Raw genomic sequence first — 27,533 nt, 5'->3', positions numbered from 1 at the left:
ATGAAAATTAATAAACCATTAGAAACTTAAATCAGACACAGGAACATCATCATTCACCAAATGTGGGAGAAACAATCTCTCTGACAACTTTTATTTAGTTACGGGGAAATTCTCTACCACGTAGCTGTTAGAGCTGAAACAGTGGCCGAATACGAAACGATGAAGTGCCAGCCAAAGCCACTTCCTACTGCGTGCAGAAGGACACTGGGACAGGACACAGCGCCAGGTGAGCACAGAATCATGTCAACGTGGTTTGTGTTCACGCACCTGCGCAGGACTGAGTGTCAGCGGGAAGTTTGTGGTACGCCTGCATATAAAACTTTGGAAAGTGTTAGGACTCTTTTAAGGTCCCTTTTTCCTCTTCTACTTGCAAAACAGAGGAAGTTGCTTTCTGACCACCGCACAGAAGCCAGGAGAGTGACAACCGCATACAGTTTGGAGTCCCAGGAGTGCCTGCCTGCCCAGGCGTCCACAGGCAAGATCCCTCAAGTGTGTCCGCCTCGGGAAGGCAAGTTGCACGGGGATCTGTGCTCTGGCAACAACGTGTAGGAGGGAGTTTGCTAGCCACCCTGAAGGGCGAGGGGAAGGGCGATGGCGAGTGCGAGACACATCACCTGGCGGCAGCGCTCGGGCCTTCCTTAAGCAGGGCTGGCCCTGTCGCTCCGTGGCCCTCCGATGGGAACATTTCCCAGGGAAATAACATTAGCGTCGCCTCCGTTGTATTAAAATCGCACCAACCCCCCCCCCCCCACATTTTAAAAAAATAAATAAGTAAAATAAAAATAAAATCACACCATCGGTTTAACCTTGAAAAGACACCTGAATTCAGACGTGCACGCAAAATTGATGTTCTACCCTATAAACTTCGTCCAGGAGGACCTGAAGCCTAAGTGCAAATATACAGCATCAACAGTCTCGAGAATTAAGATACAACAGCAGGTACACAGGCCGACACAAATCCTCGGCAGTGACACGCTCCCAGCGGCACACGGAGGGACGGTATGGCTCCCTTGGCTCCCCAGCCACTCGACTAAAAAGGCCTGCAAAAATTGATCTCCCGAGGCTGCGGTCAGGTCGTCGAAATTGATAACCCTTACAAGCTATGCTTATGTGAGTCTGTCTGTGTCTTGCAGATAGTGCACTTTGTGAATTAATCCTCCAAAGGCAAATATATTGTAAGTAGCTTGTTATCTCTAAAATACTAAATTGAAGAATACATGGGATTATATTGACAGAAATTACATTTTCTGTAATGGGGTTTAATATATCTGGAATCTCTCCCAAAGGCTCCCAGGCTCTCTAACAGAGAAGGGTCTGTTAATGTAGGTGCAATGGACATCGAGAACAAATTTATTCACCAAAATGGATTAGGCCATGTAATCAGAGATTCGGTAATATTAATCTTTGACACTTATTGAACAGAAAGAAATACTTCTGTCTGCCAACTGGCATTCCCCGCTCTCCCCTTTCCCCAACCAGGCTGTGGGCCCTTTCTGGGTTTTACTTCAAAGAGGATAGGGTTTCCCCATCATAAACACTAATCTAAAAATATTAGGACAATTAATTAGATACACTCAGTTTGAGAGGATATTGGATTTCGATACCCTTCAAATATGACACTAGCTCCGGGTGATTATATGAACCTGGCTTTCAGCACACTCACAAAGGGTAATAAATCATACTTCCCCAAAGCCTCATTGCCATACCGCCGCACGTTGTCAGAAGACTGTTGGCTGGTACTTGGTACGGAATCTCAGCTTCCCCCAAATCAGGAATTTACACATTTATTTAGAAACAGTTTTGCACAGCCCGGAGATACATCGGGTTTTGAATAGCTTCAAAGTGGAGACATAAATAATATCTCTTTTTCCATGGAACGGAAGATAGGAGGCAACGGGAGACTATCCTCGAGTGCTCAGCCCCAACAAAATAACGGCAGTTAGTTATTCACTGAATTTAAGACCTGGCTGATATGTGATGGTGGATTTTCTTGTTCCACAGAAAATAGGATGATACCATTCTTTCTATCGATTATCCTAAAGGTGGGGGGGGGGGGTAAAAAGCCATTTCTGGAGCCACGGTGAACGTGAATTAAAGACTTATTTACACTATGCCTAAGATTCGGATGGAAAGCAATGCAGTGTTGGTGTGTGTGTGTGTGTGTGTGTGTGTGTGTGTGTGTCGGGTTTCTCCCAGGCCGGCAAGTGCTCTCACCTATCAGTCAACCGTTTATTTTCACCTCTGGATCGCAAGCCACCAGGGAAAACAGCAACAACTGGGTGTGTCTTCTCAATGCAAAACATTAGCTGCAGGTTGCCAGAGGGGGAAGCAGATTGTGTGTAAACGCAAAGCCAAATTACTTACCAATTGTTCACTTGAAGGATGGTGAGTCCCGTGTCTTGTGCCAACTGCTTTTTCTGTTCTTCAGAAGGGTAAGGATGCTGAAAGAGAACCAAAAAAGGTAAGTGTGTGCGCATATACTTTGGGCAGATAGTATAGTGCACATCACATGTCAGGTGCAATGCTAGGGGCTAGGGATTCAATAATAAACACATATGCTCTGTAAAAAAAAAAATATATATATATATATATTTATATATAAAAGTATACTTCCCCATTATAAAATACTTTTATAAATAAATATATATTTTTACATATAAATAAAAATATGTTTATTTTATATATAAATAAAAATATTTATATATAAATATATATATATATATTTCAGGCAACATATAGGCTATTTTGTCAATAGCCTAAGTGTCTAGTGAAGTCTATAATTAAAGGTAAAAATGCTGAGGTGTGTCCCTCTTATTAATGGAATACTACATCATCTAATTAATGGCAGTAAAAGACAAGCCAATTACAAAGATTAGTGAAGTGTATAAATAGCTACTTAGGATACTTGCAGAACCTTGATACTGAGTTTATCCTTTAAAGGTTTATTTGTTGCAAACACAGGAAGTTTGGTATGATCTTCACTGTATTGTATAGGATTAAAATAAGGACAAGCCCTTTTCCATGACATGGAAGTATTATCACCTTGGTGTACTATTTTCGTCGAGCCACGGACTCCGAAAGCTGAACCATGTGGACCAACCACCTTAGCTGAGGTCCCCAGTATGAAGCACTTTGCTGAGCATGCCATTTCCCTTCCAAAACACCATATTGCCAGATGCAAACATCAAAATTAAAGTGGGTGTATTTTTTTTTTTAACCACTGATCATTGTAGCTCTTCTGAAACGCAAACAAATGACATTCAACCAAAGTTGGTTTCCATATCTGAATGTCAACACATGCTGGGATTCTGAACACAGGCCAGTACAAGGTCAAAGACCAGCATATTTTGCATGCTAGGAACAAGTCCGGCCATGTTCCTCATGAGTTAGAGTGGATAAAAAAGTATTACAGGATTAGATAATAGAATGAAATTCATACCCTCTTGAAAGAATGTTTGGAATTCTACAGAAATTGGTTTTGGCACAAAAACTTTTTGTTCCGTAATGAACTATATCTGAATCTGAAACACACATTTCTGGAGCCTGGGACATGGTACCCATCGATGGACACGTTGACTTGCTTCAAACGCTGCATCCCAATAAATTCTCCCAAGACAAAAATCGTTCCGATAGTCAACGCTCTATTCCCGTGTGAATGCGAGAGGGCACCCTCAACTCTCAACTGAACTATCTGTGCCGTTGGAAACTAAATTCTGGTCTATTGAATGTTAATTAACATGGCTTTTAATCTCATTAATAATGTCTGATTAGATGCTAAGAAGTCTCGTTAATGACCACTTTAATGCTCTTATATGTAAGTTTAAATATGTTCTGTATCCGTGCACGTGGGATTCGTTTGTGGAGAGCAGAGAGGTAGCAATTTTTCCCATAAGTATTGACTTTGATTGTCACTTAATCAATAAATACACAATTAGAATAAGGCTTTGCTTTCATGGAATATAGTGCCTTTCTCTAAAGAGCTCCAAGTATATTACAGACAGGATGGTAATTAATCCCCATTATATCCCTTCGAGGGACATAAATGGAATCTATTGTCCCTCCCGTCTCACAGGTGAGGAAACTGGCCAGGGAAAGACATGGGGGGCAGCCCACGTCTCGGTGGTGTTTCCCCTTCCCTTCGGGGTCGAAGCCTCACCCCGACCCACAGACGTAGCCAGCGCCTTTCCTGGCCTTCCTTCTCCTGCCTGCTCAGCCCGTCCAGGCCGCTGTCCAGACAGGCCACCCCCCACTCCCCGGGGCTCCGTGGCATCCTGTGCACCCCCGCCCCACGCTGCTGCGTCCTGTTCTCCCCACACACCACCCTGGTCCTTCCCCGGGGCTCCACAGCCTCCTGTGCACCCCGGCTCCATGCCTCCCGTGCACCCCCACCCCACGCTGCTGCGTCCTGTTCTCCCCACACACCACCCTGGTCCCCCCCCCCCGGCTCTGCAGCTTCCCGTGCACCCCCGCCCCACACTGCTGCATCCTGTTCTCCCACACATCAGCCTGGCACTCCTGGGGCTCCACAGCCTCCTGTGCACCCCGGCCCCATGCCTCCTGTGCACCCCAGCCCCACGCTTCCCATGTGCCCTTGCCCCACGCTGCTGCGTCCTGTTCTCCCCACACACCACCCTCGTCCCCCTCTCGGGGCTCCGCAGCCTCCTGTGCACCCTGGCCCCACACCTCCTGTGCATCCCGGCCCCATGCTGCTGCATCCTGTTCTCTCCACACACCAGCCCGGCACCCCTGGGGCTCCGCAGCCTCCTGTGCACCCCGGCCCCACGCTGCTGCATCCTGTTTTCCAAACACACCAGCCTGGCCCCCCGCCCCGGGGCTCCATGCCTCTTGTGCAGCCCCACCCCATGCTGCTGCGTCCTGTTCTCCCCACACACCATCCTGGTCCCCCTCGGGGCTCCGTGGCCTCCCGTGTACCCCCGCCCCACACTGCTGTGTCCTGTTCTCCCCACACACCAGCCCGGCACCCCTGGGGCTCTGCGGCCTCCCATGCACCCCGGCCCCACGTTGCTCCGTCCTGTTCTCTCCATACACCAGCCCGGCACCCCCTTGGGCTCCATGGCCTCCTGTGCACCCCAGCCCCACACTGCTGGACAGAACATGTCCTGTTCTCCCACACATCAGCCTGGCACGCCTGGGGCTCCGTGGCCTCCTGTGCACCCCAGCCCCACGCTTCCCGTGCACCCCCGCCCCACGCTGCTGCGTCCTGTTCTCCCCACACACCACCCTGGTCCCCACTCCTGCGTCCCGTTCTCATCCCCACACAGAAGGCCAAGCCTCACCCAGGCGGCGCCCACCGGCCCACCTGACGGCTCTCACGTGGGTCTTTGCCGTTTTCCCCAAGGCCTGAGCATCGCTCTCTGAAAGCACCTGCTCTTCTGAGTTGGGCCCCTTGGGGCTCTTCTTGCCCGTGGAGTGGCTCCCAAGTCCGTGACTTTCTCATTCATTACGCTCAGGGCCAGCCCGGCGCGTGGCAGGAAACCAGGGAATATTCGTGAAGCTGAGAAGGAGGCTGCAGGACGTCCGGCCACGACGCGCAGACGCCCCCCACTCGGATGCAACATTGATAGCCCACAGGAAGTGCGCACAATCCAATTTGAGATCCACGGTGCTACTTTCCCGACTCCATTCCTTATGGTGATGTCAACCCACTCCTCAAATGACGCTAGATAAGCTTCATAATAGGCTAAGACCACAGGTGACAATCACTCTGCTCGACATAAAGCCACTCATCACAGGCAACATCTCATGACTGGATGCTGAGCTGAGAGCAATTCTCTGCCCTGGGGTTTAAAACACAAGCTCCTGCTGCACAAAGGTTTGCCGCACAAGGCGAACCACATGCAGCTCTCAGCCTACGAACAGGTAAGGCTTGATATGTAGAGGTTCTACGTCTACACTAGTCAGAGAACGCCATAGATGGTCTACACGACCCTATCGGATGATATACACGGTGCCTGCTCTTCACTTGCTCTGAGATTTCAAACACGGGACAACTTTTCTAATTCTCAACTTGGTCATCTGGAGCTTAAGATCCATCAAAGTTAAAGGTTACCCATTAAGAGCCTGATTTTGAGATATGCCAACCTCAGCACCCAGCTGTGGGCCCTCCTTGCCATATAGAGTCGTAGACACGTATGCAAGTCGTTTCCAGTCTCTAACGTCTTCTGTAATTTGCTTACAGTGTCTCAGGTCCTGTGGAAAGCTCCGTGATTTTCAACAGAATTAATAAATACGTCAACAGTCTCTCTTCACCGTGGCGGGATGGCAATACCTTTTGCCCTGTCTTGTTAGTTGTGTCTTAATCTTATGACCACAACTGGATAAAAATTAATATTTATGCCATTTACCTTTAGTTGCTTTGAAAATTGAGAATTGTCACAGTCGCTTATTTGTGCTGTGTTTTCAAGAGTATTTCTGCATGCCTGTTTGTGAGTAAGTTTTACAACCATTCTTACAAAGCAAATGGAACTCACGTTTTATTTATGCAGGTGGTGTCAGGGAAATTCTCTCTGGGTCATTAAAATTACCTGAATCATTACAGCTTCAAAGAGCAATCGATGGCCCTCAAAATTTCAGCGCAAGTTTAGGTTGTTTCCTCACATCATGCAGTTTCTGGTTTCATAATTTAAATATCATAAAATGAGAAAGTTCTAGCCTTTTTTTTTTCCCTCTGTCACTTTTCATGTGATCTGATTTTAAGTAATTGGAACAAACTGTGTCTAATTTCATGCAGCATAATTGCTAGGCAGCCTCAAGCTATGGAGACCCAGCACTCTGTCTCCATTAAACAATTCTTAGTCATTCAGGATATATTTTTTTTTAATAAAAATGAATGAGCCTGAGATGAAATTAAATGTCACAATAATCTGGTCGTTGGTAAGGGGGTGGGGTGGGGAAGAAGGTGTCAACAAAATTCCCTAAACCCTCGTCTATGGTACAGAGATTGAATTCTTTCTTTTTCTCATAGTTCTTGGCCTGGGTGTCCCACAAACTTTTAATTCCCTGAAAAAAAAAAATCCATAATTGCTAGAATCACATGAAAGCCATGACTTCAGGTAGCTAATCCACAGTCAGCCAAAAATTCACAAAGAAGCAAGCTTTTAACTGAAATCCCGTATCTTTAAGTATCTCAAATCCTATGCATCTTTCCCTAAATAAGCTTTTTGTGGACAGTATGAGTAATTCCTTTGTAGACTGAGAGAAAAAATGACTTGACAAAAACCCAACATGCCACGAGCAAGGCTGCTGTAACAACATTCAAAATCCTGTTGCGTTATGCCCACAGGGCGCGTGAGGCTGTAAGAGGGGCAAAGGTAGACATCATTTTACAAAAGAGATGAAGAGAAGTGCCATTTTTTAGGAAGAAAAATGGGAAATTCATTCCAAACCATTGCAACGGAGAGCCTAGGTCACCGCGGGCCGTTCTCCTGAACACCTTTGCTGTTAACGGCAAGGACACTAGTTTAAGAAAGCTCGGTAGGTGCTCAGGAAGGGAAGAGGGCTTGCACTTGCCAGATACACCAATCAACCTAATCACTTTGGGATATCAAAGCAAATTTGACCACAGTCCAATAGGTAGTGACAGGAGACCTCGCCTTTGTTGTGTACATTAGCCTCATGCCATTATCTCTTAAAAGCTTAATTATTTGCAAACAATTGATCAAGATGGGAATTTGAGAAAGGATATGCAGGGGCCACTGGGAGAACTGCAACGCATTAAGAGAGCAAACAAAATTACCTTTAGATCTTACAATCGGAATTAACGATTGAGACGGGACAGCGAGGCAGGGCAGTAGCTGCAAGGGTTCTTTCCCGAGTGTTTCCCATTTGATCTGCATTAACACCTCGGGAATGAGTGAAAGCCATAAAAGAGTGATTATGTCAGGGTAAAGCTGACCCTCCTTTCCAGCCCTAAACCTGCACACGTGTCCTAGGCTGGCCTCGCTGGGGAGAGGGGCAACGCTGGGCTCCGTGGGAAAAGAAGCGGCCTGGGGGCAGCGCAACCCCAGCCGCAGGAGGAACTCCCGACACCAGCATCCTGATTTTGAGAATCGCCGCCCCGACTTCTCCCCGGGGAGTAAGACTCCCCTGTCCTGCGGAAATACAAACAGTGTGCCCCCCCTTCCTGCGAGGCTGGCTCTCCGGGGCAACTCGGAATAATGGCCCAGTGGAGCAGGGATTGCAGCCTAGCGCCTTCGAGGAATCGCCCGCTCCCTGGAGGGTGGGGTCTGGGTAGCCCAAGTGGTTAAAGACCGGCCCAAGGAGACCTAAAGATAGCTCACGTGAAAGTGAAGTCGGAACTGTCACTGGATCGGCCCCAAAGAATAGAAGCGACAGAAAGAAAATGGCAATGTGCTGAAGAAAGTTATCCCTGTGCGCAATTCCAATTTTTATTTCTTGAGGTTGGGATGGGACGAGGGGTTGGGAGGCCGGCTAGCTGGTGTTTGCACGTTTACAGCACCTTGGAAGGACACTTATTTACTTAAACAATCGAGCAGACAGTTGCAGATGAGCATCTGCGGCAAAAGAAAGAAAAGAGGGATCCCTGGGTGGCTCAGCGGTTTAGTGCCTGCCTTTGGCCCAGGGCGTGATCCTGGAGACCGGGATCGAGTCCCACGTCGGGCTCCTGGTACATGGAGCCTGTTTCTCCCTCTGCCTGTGTCTCTGCCTCTCTCTCTCTCTGTGACTATCATAAATAAATAATAAAAAAAAATTAAAAAAAAAAAACAAAAGAAAGAAAAGAAAGAAAAGAAAGAAAAAAAAAACCCAACTCTTCGGGACACACACAGATGGAAAATGTCCAGTCTTCTATCTTAACGATATCCTTGACCAAATGTACGCCTTTCATCAAATTTTCCACCCCTGACTGCAAAGGTGGATGCCAAGACGGTGATGAACTTTATCTTATCTGCCCTGGTAACCGAGTTTCAATAACCTCCCCTCCCTCCCTGCCTCGCCCACTCCAACAGCACATTGTAATGGCCGCAGAAAATTTGAAAATAATCCTGTACAGAGCTCGCTGGTGAGATAATGGAAGGCTACGCTGCCCCTGCTCAAGCCTCAGATTAGTAATTTCTTGTGACACACAACTGCCTCTGTACCGAAACTGCAGAAACAGCTATAACAAAGCAATAGAGGTGGAAGCAATTTTCCAAGCAAAATGTTACATGCTATACTTTAAAAGGTATGGGCCTGGGTACCGTGGGAGCCCGTCTAAGAGGACGAATGACGGCGACTGTGCAATGTATCCCTTATCCAGGCGATGCTCTCTGTTGCTTGGCTGAATAATGTCGGAAGAACAATTTTGGGACTTCTTTTATTCTTCTTCCTCTAGCCCTTTTGCCTCCCCCACAGCTAGGTTTAATGCATTAATATAAGTTGACCTTGAGCTAAACTCTGGTATGTGATGGAGAGATACTCCCTTGAAAGTAAAAAAAAAAAAAAAAAAAAAAAAGCTACCATATGGCTTTTAACCATTAGATCTCTGTGTTCTTTTAAAACTTCTATGGGGTTTTTGACACTAAGGGAACACGGTGGGTCTAAATCAAAACAACTAGCTATATAGCTATAGATCTGACCTCTCCGAAGAGCAGCGGAGGAGACTTGCTAACCAAATATATTTGTATTTGCTTGATAGAATTTCTGTTGGCCTCCAGAAACTTCTCCCAGTTTAAGTAAACTTGCAGCCCTGTTCCCCTTCTGCATTGACTATGAATAGCTTTACACTGTGACAATTACGTTGATCCAGGATACTTTTTTCCTTAAAAAAAAAAAAAATCCATAATGCTTCCCTATTGTCTTTCAGCTTTATGAATTAGTTTTACTGTTTCAGTGAATGCTTTTTTGTCTTTTGACTGCACATTATCAAAGAGACACTTTGTGCCTCCCATTTGCATTACAAAAGCAGGGCATCGTGCAGTGGGAAGAACATAGCCTGAATGCATAGTAGTGGAGTCCTGCATCCTCACTCTTGCTGGAATCAAAAGAAGAACCGGTGCTGCTGCCCGGGACTGGCTAAGAAGCCAAGAGTGTTTGGAGCATCATCAGTGAAGTCACAGGACTTCGACCTGCTTTTTTAATTCTCCACCAACGCGCCTCGATTGCCTCGCTGCTCCGATGAAATGTGCGCCACTGATTGCTCGCCCTGGCTTTCTCTCGAAGCCTCGTCAAGCCATTTTCCAGACAGCCCCTCTGATTTCTGGTCTCTCCAGGAGCAGCTGTAGGAAGTTGCTGGTGGGGCGAGGCAAGTGGGGAAGTCAGGTGGGAATCTCCAAACTCCATCTTATCATCTCGTGGAAATGACAGAAGCGTGGAAGGAAAAGTTGGAAGATATTTCACAGCGATCTTTACTTTTGCACTGATGAGGCTACCTGGATGACACACGGCATTGAAAACGTTGCTTTCCAGTCCACTGTAAGAGGCCCAGAGGCCACTACCTTGCCTGTCTCATCTCGCTGACCTTTTACTTTCTTGTAAATATCAAATAACTATAAAATCAAAACACTAACAACAACAAAAACCCCAAATGCTTATATATTTGGGATTTCACAGTCCTTCGCACGGAGGATTTTTTTTAAAAGTTGTTTGCAATTCTACAACAGTGACAATGTTTTAGATCTATTCCCTAGTAGCTATATGTCTCTCTATATATGTTTCGGGAGGATTTTTAAGGATATGCATTAAAGCATAAAATTTAGACTGTAAATTAGCAATTACTTATACCCTCCTCCTAAAAGTATTAAAATTCATGAAGAGTGCTAAAATTATTTTGAATAGTTATGATTATTAATGAACTCCCTGAATATTGATTCTCTTGGTAGAAGACCATGGCTATAAAAGGAAACACAAAAAGGCCAATAAGAAAAACAGGGTGGGGGGGCGCCTGGGTGGCTCAGTCTTGGTAAGCATCTGCCTTTGGCTCCGGTCATGATCCCAGGTCCTGGGATCCAGCCCCATAAGCCGCACCCTACTCGGCGGGGAGTCTGCTTCTCCCTCTGCCCCTCCCCCTGCTGTGCTCACTCTCTCTTTCTCTCAAATACAATTTTTTTTTTTTAAAAAAAGAGAAACATAGTGGGAGGAGCAGGGGTTTTGCGGGGGATGGGGAGAAAAGTCATGCTTCACTTTGGGGCCCCCTTCAAATCATTTTAAATCACAGCTCATTTGAGCCCTTACTGTTTGTAGGAAGGACAGACACGTTACGTGGGTCATGTCTGCGCTCTTGGCAACCCCGATGAGTGGGGACTACGCTTGGCTCCATTTCACAGGTGCGGAAGCTGAGGTTTGGCTGGGTCAAACACCCACACACACACACACACGCACCCACACACATGCACGATCGCTCTTAGCAACTTAGTTCTCGGGCCAGGTCTGCCCTCCCCTGAGTTTTTCCACCTGGCTGTACTCCCACGGATGTCCCGTCCCAGTCTCCATCCCCTATTTTAAGCTATATCTTAAAACCAAATACATAATGGAGCATGAACTAAGTTCTGTTTTCTTTCTTTTTCTTTCTTTCTTTCTTTCTTTCTTTCTTTCTTTCTTTCTTTCTTTCTTTCTTTTTTTTTTTTTTAGATTTTCTTTATTTATTCATGAGAGACACCCAGAGGCAGAGACACAGGCAGAGGGAGAAGCAGGCTCCCGGCGGGGAGCCCGATGTGGGACTCGATCCCAGGACCCCGGGGTCACGCCCTGGGATGACCTAAGTTCTTAACTGTGGCCAACAGTGACCGAAGGCTTCTCTGCATTCCAACAGCTGTGAACCAGGACAGAGCTGCTTTTCGGCCACTCACCACCCCCGCCCGTGCGCCCACTGCCTCTGCCCCGGAGGCAAACACTGAGGGGCGGAGCTGGAGCCCTGGGGTGAAAGGGGACTCCCCACAACCTTATCCCACGTGTTCCTTCCAGCATCCATACGAAGGGATTTTGTTGAATAGCTCAGCAGTATTCGTAAGAGAAGCCGTAATGATAACAGGAATTAGGGACTGAGGATGTGCCAGGCACTGTTCCAAATGTTTTACACGTGATCCTTCCTAACCTCAGGAGGCAGGCACAACTATTATGCCCATTTCACAGATGGGGAGACTCGGGCACAGAACGCACGGATGACGTTCTCAAGTGCACACAGCTGGTCGGAAGTAGAGCTGGGATCTGAAACTTGGTCGCCACCAATGTGGTGGGATGTACAAGCTGGGAAGACTCACTCCCAAACTACCCTGTATTTTATCTATCACCTATCTATCTATCTACCTACCTACCTACCTACCTATCTATCTATCTACCTATCTTTAAAGATTTTATTTATTTATTCATGAGAGACCCAGAGAGAGAGGCAGAGACACAGGCAGAGGGAGAAGCAGGCTCCATGCAGGAAGCCCGACATGGGACTCGATCCCGGGACCCCAGGTTCACACCCTGAGCCGAAGGCAGGTGCTCAACCGCTGAGCCCCCCGGGCGCCCCACTATTCTGTATTTTAAGTGACGGTGCAGCAGTCCCACTCCTCCACGATGAGTTAATCGTGAATGTACAGGATGATCACTACGTTATGACCAAGCTACTATACTCAGGTGTGTCTATGTCTTTTCTTTCTACAACTCGGTCCTGTTAATGGAAGCGATCATAGATTTGGCTACAAGATACAAAACTCAGTGGAATGAATACATCTCTCACTTTATTCGTGTCTGTAACATGGCTTATGGATACAGGGCCGGGGGTGCCCTGTGCACAAGGAATGCCTGCTATTCCATACAACCCCATGACAATATACCTTAAATTGTCTGCTTTGGGGGCGCCTGGGCGGCTCAGTGGGTGAAGCGTCAGCCTTGGGCTCTCAGGTCACGATCCCGCGGTCCCTGCTCCGCGGAGAGTCTGCTTCTCCCTCTGCCGCTCTCCCCTGCTCCCTCTCTCTCTTTCTCTCTCTCAAATAAATAAATAAAATATATATTTTTTAATTGTCTCCTTTGAAATAAGTTGTTGTGTCTGTTTGGGGGTTTGTGAGGTCTTTTTTCCTAATTGCTTTCATTCCTTATGTGATTCTTAATCAAAGGTGAGTCAAATTACATGTGGAAATCATTACATTTTAGGAGGTTACTAATAAAAACATACAAATGCTATTCTCATTCACGGTGCGGGTAGCTCACAATTCTGTGTGCCCAATAAATATTCGTTGTATGAATGAACGAGTGCGATTGAAGTCAGAGACACCCCCAATGCCTCAACCAGCATTTATAAGTAGATGGCTTCAGGTAAACACCAGAAAACCAGCAGCCTTCTCTCAATAAGTACGCATCCTTCTCACTCAGTCCTAGAAACCCCAAACCATTGCTGCTTTTATTTACTTTATTTAAGTGCTGTCTACATAGTGCTTACTCCGTGCTAGGCAATGTTCTCAATGGTTTGCAAGTATTCACTCATTTAATCCGTATAACAAGCCTACGAGGTGTTTTTTCCTTTATGTAAGGGATGAGGAAGCTGAGGCACGGCGTATCCTACTTGCAATGTGGATGGAGCCCTAGGCAGTCTAGTTCTGCAGCCCACGCTCCTAATTATTGGGTTATCCTAGTAAGTCTTTCTTAACTATAATTTCCCCCCCAAAGTTTCTCCAGAATCCACCCAATGCTGTTCTCATCGGGCTTATTTGTCGCAAAAGTTCCCTTCCCACTCCCACTGGGAGGTGATGAAATTCAAGTTCTCCATCTTCTGGAGCTCAGCACAGGACTGAAGGAAGGATAAAGGAGACCACTTTCCCAAGAATGTCACCCTGACATAAAGATAAAACAAAACAATGGCACACCATCCTGGGCCTTTTTTCTAATGGGTGGAGTCGGGGGAGGGAAAGAAGTTCACGACTGATTTTTTTTATTATTATTGTAATAAACTCCAAGGAAGTGAGGATCTTTTCCAATCCACATGCAGCTCATCTCTACTCTTTCAGAGAGCATGCCAGCTAAGGGCAGACCTATCCCCAACCTGAAGAACACTTTTCCACTTTAAAAACACAATAAATAAATAAATAAATAAATAAATAAATAAATAAATAAATAAATAAGATAAAAGTAAAGAGGTTTCAAAACCATTAAGGGAAAAGACAAGGAGGATGAGACACAATGACACCATATTCGGAATGAGTCTGTTGACGGTAATCAGTGATCATTGTTGCTCTTACGGACGCCCCGTCCGGCATTAAACGTCCAGGAAAAATCCGTGCATAAAGGAGAAAGCGTCCATAAGGTAGAAGCACAAATGGTGTATCTGCTGAGGAGATTTTTGAGAGTCGGAGTATAGAGACGGGGAGAGAGAGGGAGAGCGAGAGGAAGGTTTCGTGCCGCTCCCAATATGACTAAAGACCCCTGGAACCGGTTCTCATTCTTCGTGCTAATTTTCCCACTTAAATTACAGTGATGGTGTAGCCTCATCTCATTAGAGATCATTGTCCCCAGTAGACAGTTGTGTTTATGGGGGACGCTGGCTGTTCCACACCTGCTGATCAGGTTGCTATGTGATCAAGGCTGCATACAAACAGCAGCCTCGAGCTTGCTGGACTGCGACTGATGAGCCCGGGCTAATTCAGGGGTGATTATGTAGTTTACTGGACCACTAAACCTCTTTAAGCTTGTAATTACTGCCTATTTGAGTAAAGAACATTCAAAAGCAATTCACTGCATCATGCCTGCCACAGCTGGAAGCAGGCTGCCAGCAGTCTGTGGGGACATTAAAATCTACAGGGACGTGGATGGAAGCCCAGCTAGCAGACACTGTCAGCAGCTCCGCAGCCAAGGATGTGCACATTCCCGCTCACCTCTCCTGACCAAGCTTACCATTAAAGGTGCGGGGAAAACTATAGAACAGCCATAAAGATGACAAATAATGGAATCTAATGGTACAAACTACATTTTAATGATTCCCCCCTCCTTTTGTAAAGCTAAAATTTTAAAAGTCTTTTCAAATGTCAAAGAGAAGCAGGGGGGGTGGGGGGAGAGCAAGAGAGAGAGGGAGAGAGAGAGCACATGTGCTTCAAATAATATACACTGCTGAGATTTACTGTGTATGTGCTAAAAGTTCCATCCCCCAAAAAAATACCAGCTTGAAAACAAAATACCCACCTTTTATGCTTGCTAAAAGAACCGAGACGTATAGTCATTTTCGATCTCTTCCACCCACTTAGCTGCTGTGTTTATAACCTTAGCCGGGAAAATATTGTTTAGCTACTTGATTGACATCTTCTAAAATCACATGTGTAATTTTTGCTGTTAATGAATTAAAATGCCGCTCAGACACCTGAGTGAGATTTACTTTCAAGAGTCAGGGAAGATTTAGGGGGGGAAAAAAAAAAATATATATATATATATATCAGTATTTATCAATGTTCTCATTTTCTTTTGCTGTCACCTTAACAACTGCAGTTCTTTTGTATAACAAAAGTGTAAAACATGCTTTGCATTGCTGCGGGTATAATTATTACTTGTCTCTAAGTAACAAAAAAAGACTGGAACTTAATGAAGGGGGATTAAGTTAATTTCTTTTTTAGCTAACAGTTTCCTGTCTCTTAAAATGTAGACCTTGGTGAATATGTTCAGGGAAGGAAAATTAAGCTTTTTATTTCACCAAAATCTCCACTTTGGAATATTGATATTAAAATATTAAGATGATGTTTATTCTTTAAAAGTATGTAAATTTGGTATTAAATAAAACCACAGAAATCCTCTCTGACTACTCCATCCAAAGTCCACAGATCCAGGGGGTTTATGTGTTATCTAGACATCATTCCTATTAATATTCATTAGGTGGGTCTGCTTGCATTTTTATAAGCTGTGAGAGAGGCAAAAGAAACAATCAGAATTCTTTAACACACAGGCATTATCAATTCAACATATGCCAAATAGCAGCGCACCCAGATCTGAAGTTAAGATTCAAATGCAATTTACCTTTACTAAGCTAATTTTCATGAAAACTCTTTTCTCTTCACCCATTGTAGTCTGAGCTATTTAATTATGTCTATTCTCTGTAACATACACTTCAATTTTTAATTTAAGAGATTATTCAGCACTATACTTTATCTTGGTTAACAACAAAACTCTTATCTTACAATCAAACTAAAGAGAATTTCCCCTTAAGGAAAAAAAAAACCCACCCTAAAAACTTCAAATTGTTTTAGTAATAAGATTACCTTTATCTTTATGAACCTTCTTAAGCAAACCCTTTTTAACTTCCCAAAGCATTGACTGATGTGAAGTCCCTGCCTGTCTCCAGAGTAGATTATACAACAGGGAAGAGTCTTAGTCAAAATTGGGGCAGATCCCCCGTATTTGTTGCACGAATTATATTTTCTCAGTTGTCCAATCTAACGGGACAGGGACATGCTAGCATGCTGCGGGTGTATTTTGGGGGGTGGGGGCGGTTCTCACAGATCTCACAGATGTTCATGGAACATCTTAGGTGGGTGGGAGAAAGAGCCGGACCTGCCATCAACAACATTATAAGACAAAGTTGGCAGAAATAAAGGTATTCAATGAAAGCTGACTTGATCAAAGCATTCCAGTCCTAGGAGCCTTAGCTTCCCTGTTGGTCAAACGAGCATGACAAAACTGGCAGCCGTCGGATGAGACAACATACGTCAAATTGCTCAGCAGAGTGTGTAGCGTATATCTAGTGCTTAGTAGACAGTAACTGAGTTGGTGATGACCCTAAAGGTTGGGCTAATCCATGGAAATACACATAAAACACAATGACTTGAGCAATGCAAAGGCTCAAACTTTGGTTTAAGACTTTGAGTTTGGGGGGATCCCTTTATAACACTTTACATCTTCAAAGGCTTTTCATTATATTTTACCACATTTGAGCTTTACAATTATCGGGCAAGTCTGGAAGGACAGATAAGCGTCATTGCCTCCATTGTATACGAGAAAAACACAAGATTCCCAGCGTACACCTGGCAGGTGACATGGCCAGGAAGTTGTAGCTCTTGGACCTGGAGCCCAGCCTCCTGGAATTCCATTTCGTCGCCCTTACACTTACACTCTACCAAAGCTCAAAGTGTACCTTGTTGATGATAAAATAGCTACAACCACATCTGTCAGAAATCTACTGTGAGTCAGTGGCCCCGGCCTCTGTTTTAATGGGTAAATGGGCATCGTTCTCTATGCAGGATGGAACCAAGAGCACAGGCTAACACCAGACAAAGGAGAATACCTTTCAAATTGGGTGTCATCATTTCGAATAAAACTTATGTAAGTGATCCAACTGGGATTTGGCCCTTCCAGAGCAGGCTTTTCTGGGAAAGAAATAGCCTTACTCAAGGGGTAGGAAGTGTGCTTCTCTTTGGAACAGCTAGAAGGTTTTGTTTTATTGATTGTGTCTGTCTTTGCCATTTCACGTGTGACACAGGATGCTAATTACATACACAAGAGGCCTAACTGCCCCTTCCTAAATCACTTTCTAAGAGAACTTAGACCCATGTGTAACCCATGGAGCATAGGAGAGTGATCATTAGGCCCATTTCTGCTTCGATGACATAGTTACACATTGACAAAAGGAAAACATTTTAAGAGTTACTGGTTTCCAGAGGGGCAGTTAGGTGTACTGATTTAGTTAAATAGCTGGAAGTTAAGTCCTGGGACCCAACCACAAACTGTGTGAGCTTGATCAAAGCATTCCAGTCCTAGGAGCCTCAGCTTCCCTGTTGGCCAAACGAGCATGACAAAACTGGCAGCCATCGGATGAGACAACATACGTCAAATTGCTCAGCAGAGTGCGTAGCGTATATCTAGTGCTTAGTAGACAGTAACTGAGTTGGTGATGACCCTAAAGGTTGGGCTAATCCATGGAAATACACATAAAACATATATAATTTGCAATTTGTCGTGAAAAAGATCAGATTAGATAATTCTAGTAGTTTTCTCCCCTGGAGTTAATCAGTCTCCTCCCCCCCCTTAGAATTTAAATTAGGTTTTAATGTTTTCCTGCAATTATCTTTATTTGGACAAACTCACTTCCAAAATATCTAAAGGCAGGGCCACCTTCAAAGGCAATCACACAGGGCCCCCACATAGAAGGGTCCCACTCCTGGTTTAATGTGTGGCTGTTACCATCTCAAAATTCTTCATAATTGTGATTTTTAAATTTTAATTTATTTTAATTTTTTTAAAAAGATTTATTTATCTATTTTAGAAAGAGAGAGAGAGTGCACGCATGTGCACAAGCAAGAGGGGCAGAGGGAGAGGGAGAGAGAGAATCCTAAGAAGACTCCCTGCCCAGCACAGAGCCCTTCTTGGGGCTTGAGTCACGACCCTGAGATCACAACCTGAGCAGAAATCAAGAATCAGATGCTCAACTGACTGTGCCACCCAGGTGCCCCCATTTTCTTTCTTTCCCTTTCTTTTTCTTTCTTCTTTCTTTCTTTCTTTCTTTCCTTCTTTCTTTCTTTCTTTCCTTCTTCTTTCTTTCTTTCTTTCTTTCTTTCTTTCTTTCTTTCTTTCTTTCTTCCTTCCTTCCTCCTTCCTTCCTTCCTTCCTTCCTTCCTTCCTTCCTTCCTTCCTTCCTTCCTTCTCTTTAAAATTCTTCATAGTTTTTAAAGAAGCTCTGCATTTTCAATTTGCACAGTTTACGTGGAGGATATGTACATTCTCCACGATTCATAGGGCTGGTCCTGCTAAAAGGAAAAGAGGTTATGTTTTCCCTATCAGATGGTTGACACTCAGCTATTACCCCTCTTGGGTTTATCTGAGCTTCACTGAGGTAAATAAATAATTACTCCGTTCTTCCTTGAAGAGTGTAAAAAAGAGAAGGCTGAAAAAGCAAGATACAGGATGCCAGATTGACAGTGTGGAGATGTGCTCAGGCCTCAGACAGATGAGTGAGGACACTTAAATGACCCTCCAGTGGCCTTCGAGGGTTCACACACTCCTGTAAGTGCCTAAATCACCCTTGGGGGCTGACGGAGGCACTGAGAAAATATTCCATATTATAAAGTCTTTGGAGGAAAAAAAAAATCAATAATCCGGAACCTTCAAGGTGTGAGGCCCATTCTGGCTCACTGGACTTAGGGATGTTGAGAGCCTTTGTCTTTTGGTGGCTGGAAGTCAGAAGTGGCAATTTGCCCACCTTCCTTGGCAGGGGATGAGCGCCACATTTGGCAGAAAAGTGTGCTCTCGAGAAAAGGGAGTGGAGAATCTTTTGGCCTGGGCTATAGCTAGGATAGATCAAGAGTGAGAACTCGCCCTTGCATGCCAACCAAATGCCGCTGTAATTAAAAACAAACCTTTGGAAATAAAGTATTTGGAAATTATTTCAATTCCAGCTCGCTCACAATATGAGCTCATCAATAGTTACGATTAATTAATTTGGTCACAGGATGTGCTGGAGGGGAGGGAGAGGGGGACAGTGGGTGGGAAGTGCTGTCATTCTTTTAGCCTTTTTTAAACAGAATTCTAGTTTTTACTTAAGGAGGTCCATATAAATATATAAATAAGCCAACTAAGGAGAGAAATACATGTAGTAGGACATGAAGTTTCAGAAACCCCCCGCACGTTTGGATCTGCACCTCACATCTAAGATGGCAGCACTGATGGATAAAAATGCAAAATTCCATCATTTTGATGATGCCAAATGATGGACTTGACTATTACATGCACATATTTTGTTTAATGGCTTCATTTATTTTAATAACAAAGGGAAACTAGATTTTACAGATGAAAGCTTTTTTTTCATGGCTCCAATGCAACTGGGATTTAAAAAATCTGTGATGTTAACCAATAAGTGATAATGGCTGCTCTCAGGAGCCCTATTTTATGACATTTTACACAGTGGAAACCTCCACTGAGTAACTACCACCAGAGTGCCCCATCTCAAGAAGGCACAATTGGGGTAAGCGTCAGAGGCCTCTTGACCGTTCCATGTTTTTCTTCTTCGAATGGCTACATGTTCTGAAGAGTGTTGGCTGTGGAATTACTGGAGCAATGGGATTAACTCACTAAAGATTTATTATAAATGAGGCAGGAAAGTGCTGTTCATGTGATTTCAGGGATAAGAAAATAATTGCATAGACCTTTTTCCCTCCGTTCAGAAATCTGCCTACAGGGTTTAATATTTTGTCGAGAATCGAAAAAATAAATCACAGCAAGTAACTTCAGTTTAATTCTTGTTTGATTTCTTCATTACACTGCATATCTATGGTGGATCAGGAAACCAGAAACTCATCAAAACCAACTCCCATAGGGACAAAAGACACAGCACCTCAGAACCTTCCTGCTGGCCACCCAAACTTCCCCATTTATTGAGGATGTATAGCTAATTTCAGAAGGAAGGAAGGAGGGAAGGAAGGAAGGAAGGAAGGAAGGAAGGAAGGAAGGAAGCAAGCAGGGAGGGAGAGAGGGAGGGAGGGAGGGGCAAAGAAAGGAGACATCTGCCCACCAAAAATTCTGGTGAGATGACACAAACCAAGAGCCAGCAGTGGTGTTTTTTGACCGAGAGCCATACCTCGAAGCTCTGAAACACGGCAGGTGACATTGCCAGCCCCGCACAGGGTGTGGTGTGATGGCGCGGGCGCTACCTTGGCCCAAGATGGCAGCTGGAGATTAATGGCCGCGTCATCCTGGCCCTGCTGCAGTCAGGCCTGGGGTCTGATCCTGCCACACAGAGCCTTCGTCTGCAGCCAATCAGCAGATGTAAGCACACAGGCCCTGTCAGGTTGACATATCATTCCTTCGACAGTGTCAGCGAGTATTAATGTTCAATTATCTGTCCTAGAAACGACCCTCGCCTTTATGCGTCGTGGAGCTGCGCGCACGGCGCTCTGCTGACCCCAAAGTCAGGGGAGAGGTGCCTGCAACCGGCCAGCCGCTGGGCACGGGCTTCCCGCCACGGCCACGACATAGCCTGGCGGTGCCGGGCGGGAGGCTCAGCTTCGTTCTTTTCCTGAAACACAGGGGGGAGACCGACGCGGGCCATGTCTCTCTCCACCTCTTTCTCTCCATCTCCCCTTCAGCCCCTTAGCGTGCCAGCGGCCGGCGGCTCCAACAGCACAACGTCGAATGGCCATCTCGGGGCCTGGCGCTCACCCTGAGCCAGCTGGGCCTTAGGTACCACGAGGAGCTGTCACTGTGTGCGCGGCGGCTTCTTATGGCCCCACGAGCCAGGTGTGTGTCATTTACCGACAAACCAAAGTGACAGTGGTGGGCTCTTCTGGAGCCGCGCCGGCCGCCTTCCCACCCGGGCCCGGCCTCGCGTGGCTCGCCAAGCGCACCCGAGGCCTTCCTGCTGCTTAACCTTTGCAGTTGCTCAAATATGTTTAAACAGTGCGCTGATGCGTTGGGGCCACCCGGCAGTTCCCCCTTTCCTCTCGTCCGTCACCGCAAGAAGCAAAGTCTGCCCTCAGCGGCGGCCGCGTCTGCCTGGTTTCCCCGAGCGCCCGCTCCCAGCGTATCAACAAGTCTGCAAACTCACACAACTGCCACTGAATGACAATGTGCGGCGAACACACGATGACCTCCTCCAAGCCGGGATGAGGCCTTCACCATCCTGCGCTCCCCACCTGCGTGCAGCCGCCGGGCCCACCTGGACCCTCGGGCTGGGCGCCATGGATTTTCTCCCATGATGACAATTTTTAAGGGAGGGGGGCAACGCAATCATGTTTCTTGCGGAAAAACCACAAAGAGTTCACAATTTTGCCTTAATGTGTGAAGGACAGGTTGCTTATGAAACGGGCCTGCTGAAAGTCTCACCCCTCCGCGTCACCACGCGGCATCCGGTGCTGTTTCTGCATGTGTTCTCAATGGCACCACGAGAGTTCTAGTACCTTCTTTCTTTGTCTCCCCCCCAGCCCCAAGAGTTACTTTTCCCCAGTGACTTCCACTCCTCTCCGGCCCCCAGTCCTACTTGCTGGACATCCAGCTGCCGACTCTGGTTCCTGGTCTCTGCTAAGACGCCCTCCTTCCCCTGGCCTGGCGCGCACTGGCCGCTGAGCCCTGCCTCAGATGCCAGCCCATCGCTCTCTCCACTCCACCCCTCCACCGCCACCCAGGTCTCCGTCCTCATGCCATCAGTCGGCACCTTTCTGCTTTTGTCTTCAAAGGTTCCTTCTCTGTTCTCCAGGTGGGTAACTAGGCTGTGCATTTACAAGCTGCACGGAACAAAAGAGCAACTCCATGAGAGGCAGCCCCATTCGATGCTAGCTGCAGACACAGCCGCATCTCCCTCCCCCTAAATTGTAGGAAAAGCAAAGAAAAGCCTTCCCTTCTTGTTCCCAGTTCCTCAAACTGCCAAAATGGTATCCTTTAGTGTGCTCCTCAAGCAAACGTGAAAGGACCTCGCCTTGCTGCCTCTGCTGGGGTCTCACCCGCCTGCCTCGTAATAGGACTTCTTGCACCTCCAAAGGGCTGGAATGGCCTTTTTGAAGGTCACTGAGGGTGTCCTAAGCCTCACGCCAGGACTCTTCCCAGTCCTTCTACTTCAAAAAATTCTCAGGTTTGGTCACCTCTGTTTTGAAACCTCACTCATTCATTTAGTCAATAAATATTATCAGACACCTACAATATGTCTCTGAAGATAGAGACATGAGAGGGTCAATCCTGACCTCCAGGTAGGGAGGCTGCTCGTAAATAAAACAGTCACCACGATAAGTGCTCTCTATCAGATGACCATCAAGGTATTATGCGGGTCTGGCAGCAGGGGTCATTTTCTCTCTCCTGGAGGGGACAGGAATGGTTTCTCCAAGCAGGGATGGTTGAAATAAAACATGAAGGATGCAGAAGAAAGCATGTGAAGTGGGGACAAGGTCACGGGGGGGGGGGGGGGGGACGCATTCCGGGTGAGGGAATAGCACATGCAGGTGCACAGAGACCAGGACCATTTAGCACCTCTGGGGGATGGAAGCCTTCAGGCTTGGCTGCAGCAAAGGTGTGAGAAGCCTGCGTGGGAAGGACGAGAGGACCCCGGGTGCTTAGTGGGCCAGAGTCAGACCTCAAAGGGTCCTTGAACGGTATGCCCAGGGTGTTGCATCCTAAGGCCGAGAAGGAAATACCACAGGATTTTACGTAGAGGGAGACTTGGCCAAGTGTTATTTTAGAAAAATCACTGTGGTGCCAAAAGGAGATTATTCGTAAGAAAGGCCGCCTGGCAGGGAGGCTGATTAGGGAAACAGGTAAGCAGGAGACGGCAAGGCGGTGACAACGGGACAAGACAGGGATAAGAGAATGGAGGAATATTTAGAAGGGAGAATTGGTGGGACTCAGGGAGTGAGCAACTCTCCGTGATGGGAAAAGAAGACCGAAATTTCAAGGATGACTCTTAGGTTCCTGGTTGGAGTTTCTGGGTCCACGGCCGTGCTATCAACTGAGATGAGGATGACCGGGAGGGGAGCCAGTCTGAGGGCCACCAAGGACTCGCTTGGGGGATGGACTCTTTGGATCCTTATCATTGTGGCTTCCTCCCTTCTCTGAGACTATTCAAGTGTTAGAGCTGGAAGGCCCCTCAGACATGGGCTCAGCCCACCTCCACATTCGACAGAAGACCTCTCTGTGTGCTCCTGTCTCTTCCTCTAGCTTTTCCCCTCCAGATGGCCTTTCAGACGAGGCACTGACCAAATTCCACCCTTGACCTCCTTCTCTCCTTTAGCACTCCCTGGATCCATGACTCCAAACACATCTTCGGCTTCAGTGGCGGCAACACCAAAGACGTGTGCGCTCACAAAGACCCAGTAATCTCATTTCCAGCCATCGGCCAATGACTCATGTGGCTGTCCCACCGGCGCCAAGGCCACAGGGTATCCCACACTGAACTTCTCACCTTTCCCCTAAAACCAGTTCCTCCTTCTGACTTCCTTTCTATCATCAACTAGACAGCGGAGGTGCCTGCTCCCTACGTGCCCCACGTGAACAGGGAAGTCACCTCTGATGCTCTTCGTTATCAAATGTCCACTCGCGAGTGCTCCACGGTCAGACCCGCTTGATTCAAGTCCAAGCCCTGCTTCTCATCGCGCTACCTCGGGCAACAGTTGTCACCTCCCTGAACCTTGGTTTTCTTATCAGTAGGATAAGGAGACCAGCAGGACCACCTTTGGGGGCTCACTGTGGGAATTCAATGGGTGCCAAGCATGAGGGTGCCGAGCGGTGGCCTACCAAGGGGAAGGTGGGGCGGGAGCCGTGTGCACCAGCAAGGAGGGGTCGTTTACTCACTGACATCATTTGGGACAGCTGGTGCACGAAGATGACGGGCACATTGACTTTTGGTCATTTCGGTTTTACTCGTGATTTCTGTGCACACACTGCGCTGCAGGTGGGCAGCTGCTAGGACCCGCCCGGGCACATCGCTGGCGCTCACAGGGGACGGCACATGTCAGCTACCAGCGTTTCCCTCCAAAAATCCAAAGTACCTCCCACCCCACCCCATTTCTTTGCAGTCCCACAACCCCAGCCTTCTTCCCTGAGCTCTGGCAGCCGTCTCACATTCTCATTCTGGTTCTTTCTACAAACTGCAACCACCACCTCCCTCTGAGCCCGTCTCAGGGAGCTTAGAGAGCCCGGGGCCGCGCTCGGTGCGCAGAGAGCGTTTGAACCTACTTGGAAAATAAAAGAAACCTTCAACGGCCCGGGGTATATTGGCACCCGGAGCTCAGGGAGCTGTGGCCTGCAGTTTGGCCTCCGTTTCTGGTGTGGAAAAATAACGAGCCCGTCTTCCCAGCACGGAAGGCCCCCCAGGAGTCTGCGCACCCTCCGGACACCCGAAGGCACCCGACGGGAGGCCCCACGGCCACCACCCCACCAGCCCGACGTGCATCCCCGCCCCACGCTCGCTGTCGCCGCCGTGCCAGGACAGAGGCCCCGCGTGGCACCCCGTGCCCAGGAGCTCTGTCCCCGTGCCCAGGAGCGTCTCTGGTGAGGTCGCGCAGACCTCGACCTCAGCTCTCCCTGGATCTGGCCAACTGTGAACGCAAGACCATGTCAAGAGCAAAAGCAGTCGCACACTGAGGTGTGGGGTGGGGGTGTGGAAGCAGAGAGCCCAGCAGGCTCGATGTAGGGCCCTGAACCTTCTGGTCTCTAAGGTACGCTAACATCTCCCCTCTATCCCGCTTTCTCGTGTAAAATGTTCCACCTGTAATCGATATATTGCAGCGGCGCGATCACTAACGGACGATCACGTGCAGACTAACTACTTTGTACTTAACAACCGTTTACAATCAAACGGGATACTTGCTTTCATCGCTTGATTTCTAAAACGTCGACTCTACACTATTTCATGCATGTGTATCTGGCCTTTCTAGTCCCCCCCCTAGAAATTCACCCCACCATTTACTCAATGGCTCTCTCCAACACCGAGGTGATGAATGCTGCTGAGCGCTCGTGGTCTCGGGTCCGGCGTGAACGCTTTCGGGGACTAGGTCCTGGGCGCCTGTCGCCTGGGTAATTGATAATGTTTTCACTTCGAGGTGTGGGCCCGAGACCCACAGGGCTCAACGGGGAGGGGAAATGAATTGACTTGACTACATCTCCTTCCCACCGCTCCTGACACGCGTAAACTCATGACTGCCAGACGCGCCTCGATGTCATCAAGAGGGGCTTGGCGACGTGTGTTTTCGACAACGGCTGAAACGGCGCTTCCGTTTTTATTTTACGTTGGCGCATTAAAAACACTTGGGTCGCCGTCACAATTCTTTGTGAGAATCCGGTCTTCGCTAAATTCGCAATGAATTATAAATGCCTTCGCCAAAACAAAGAATAAGCCACAGAGCCATCAAATGTATGCCTCTCTTCCTAATTTTGATTTCTAGGTCCCATGGCTTCCATAAGAGAGAGCATGCAGGGGCACACACATACTGTATTTCAAATGGAGATTTTATGTAAGCTTATTTTTATAGTGATTCTGAGAGTAGCTTGCTCTGGCTTTTTATCTATGCAAACTGGAAATAAAGTAGGCACCCTGCCAGCTCCCTGACAGCAGGCCAGGCCCGGGCTGCCATGGGTGACTCGCACAATGACATCTAAGGAGTCCAGAAAAGAACCCTGACTAATGGCTTTTGGATTCCTTATGACCTTTGATCCTCGATGACTTAGACCAAAATAAATGACCTAATTTCAAGAAACTACATCCAGCATGTGAACTCTAACGAGTGACAGAGTTTACCTGCTAAGCGATGATTAATAGGTATGTGGTCCTTATAATAATTCCTTAGATCTTAGCCCAACTGGAGAGGACATACTTTCCAGAAGCTGATTTTTTTTTTTCTTTCCCCCAAACGAATCCATCTTCCGGGATGCTGTGCGATTTGACAAGTGCCCACGGCAGACGACGTACACGAGGTAGTGGAAATACGAAAGGCTTTCCTGGGGCAGACATAAAGTTGGCGGGTACTGCTAGAAACAAAAGCATCGCTCCCTCAAACGTACGTATGGTTTCCGCAGTTGCTCGCTCAGTAAGGCCGTCGGGGTGGGGGGGACCAGAATAGGGAGCCGGGGAGCGGACACGACGGCCGCGTGCACCCATGGCCCGTGATGACACCCATCAGGGCGCATCGTCGCCAGGACCCCAAGGCCAGAGGGAGGGGAAGCACAAGGTTCGGTACCGCTCCACGCTCCGAGCTACCTCTCCACCCTCCGGGACACACAAGCGCACTATCAACGAGCCCAAAAGACAAAGTCCGGATGTTGGCAGAGTCCTTGGTCGATCAGAAGCTTTCCGGGCATTCGAGAGAGGCTCGACGAAGACTCTCTGCTGTTCATCTAGGGCGGCGAAAGCGGCCTGCGTGATCCTATAATGATGGACACACGACGTGCGTTTATCCGAAGCCCGTAGAAAATGCAACACCAAAAGCGAACCCTGCCTTTGGACTCTGGGTGGTAATAGTGTGTCAACCACAGGCGCATCACGTGTCCGGCGGGGGGCACTGAGAGTGGGGAGGCTATGCACGTGGGGTGGTGGCCGGGGCGGGGGGGCGGGTGGAGATACAGGGGAAATCTGCGTACCTGTTCCTCAGTTTGGCTGCGAACCTAAAGCTGCTCTAAAACACAAAGCCCGCCTTATAAAAACTCCTCGGTAGTCAAAAGAGAGTTCTCGTACACCGAGAAAGAACTGCAGGTTTGCAGAGGAAAAACAGAAACACTTCGGTTCCAACTTACATGATAAAATAACGGGTTAAGTTTCAACATCAAAGCGGGGTGGGGGGGGGGAGGGAATCAAAGTATAAAAATCAAAGATGGAGAAAAAGAATCAGCATCTCTCCATTTAAAGTCCATCCTCTCGTTTCTGTTCCTTAGATCCTTGCTGAGCTACGCGCGGTCTGTGCCCCAGAAGCATCGGTATCTGCTGGGAGCTTACTGGAAATGCAGAAGTCTCAGGCCCCATCCCACTGAACCAGAATCTGCCTTGAAAGACCGCTCCCCATATCATCTGAGTGCACACGAGATAAGAAGTACTGCTTTAAAAAAAAAAAAAAAAAAAAGAAGAAGTACTGCTTTAAAAGAAGCAAGACAAAATTTAATTCTGTAGAGTTCTACTTTCTGGTTTTTCAGATGGTAGACTTCCACTTTCAAAA

General features: G+C 47.2%; 1 protein-coding gene across 7 annotated transcripts in view; it reads right to left on the bottom strand.

Annotated features, from left to right (window-relative positions):
• Positions 1–27,533, bottom strand: part of MEIS1 (Meis homeobox 1) — a 165,498-nt gene that overhangs the window by 51,730 nt on the left and 86,235 nt on the right. For all 7 annotated transcript variants that reach the window (XM_038551459.1, XM_038551464.1, XM_038551463.1 and 4 more), the window contains one exon: positions 2,365–2,441. In XM_038551459.1, coding sequence (XP_038407387.1) covers positions 2,365–2,441 — 77 coding nt within the window. The remainder of the gene's footprint in view (positions 1–2,364; positions 2,442–27,533) is intronic.

The sequence above is a fragment of the Canis lupus genome, chromosome 10 (genome assembly GCF_011100685.1).
Source record: "Canis lupus familiaris isolate Mischka breed German Shepherd chromosome 10, alternate assembly UU_Cfam_GSD_1.0, whole genome shotgun sequence".
In the NCBI taxonomy this organism is placed as follows: domain Eukaryota; kingdom Metazoa; phylum Chordata; class Mammalia; order Carnivora; family Canidae; genus Canis; species Canis lupus.
This window is presented reverse-complemented; position numbering and strand designations above follow the sequence as displayed.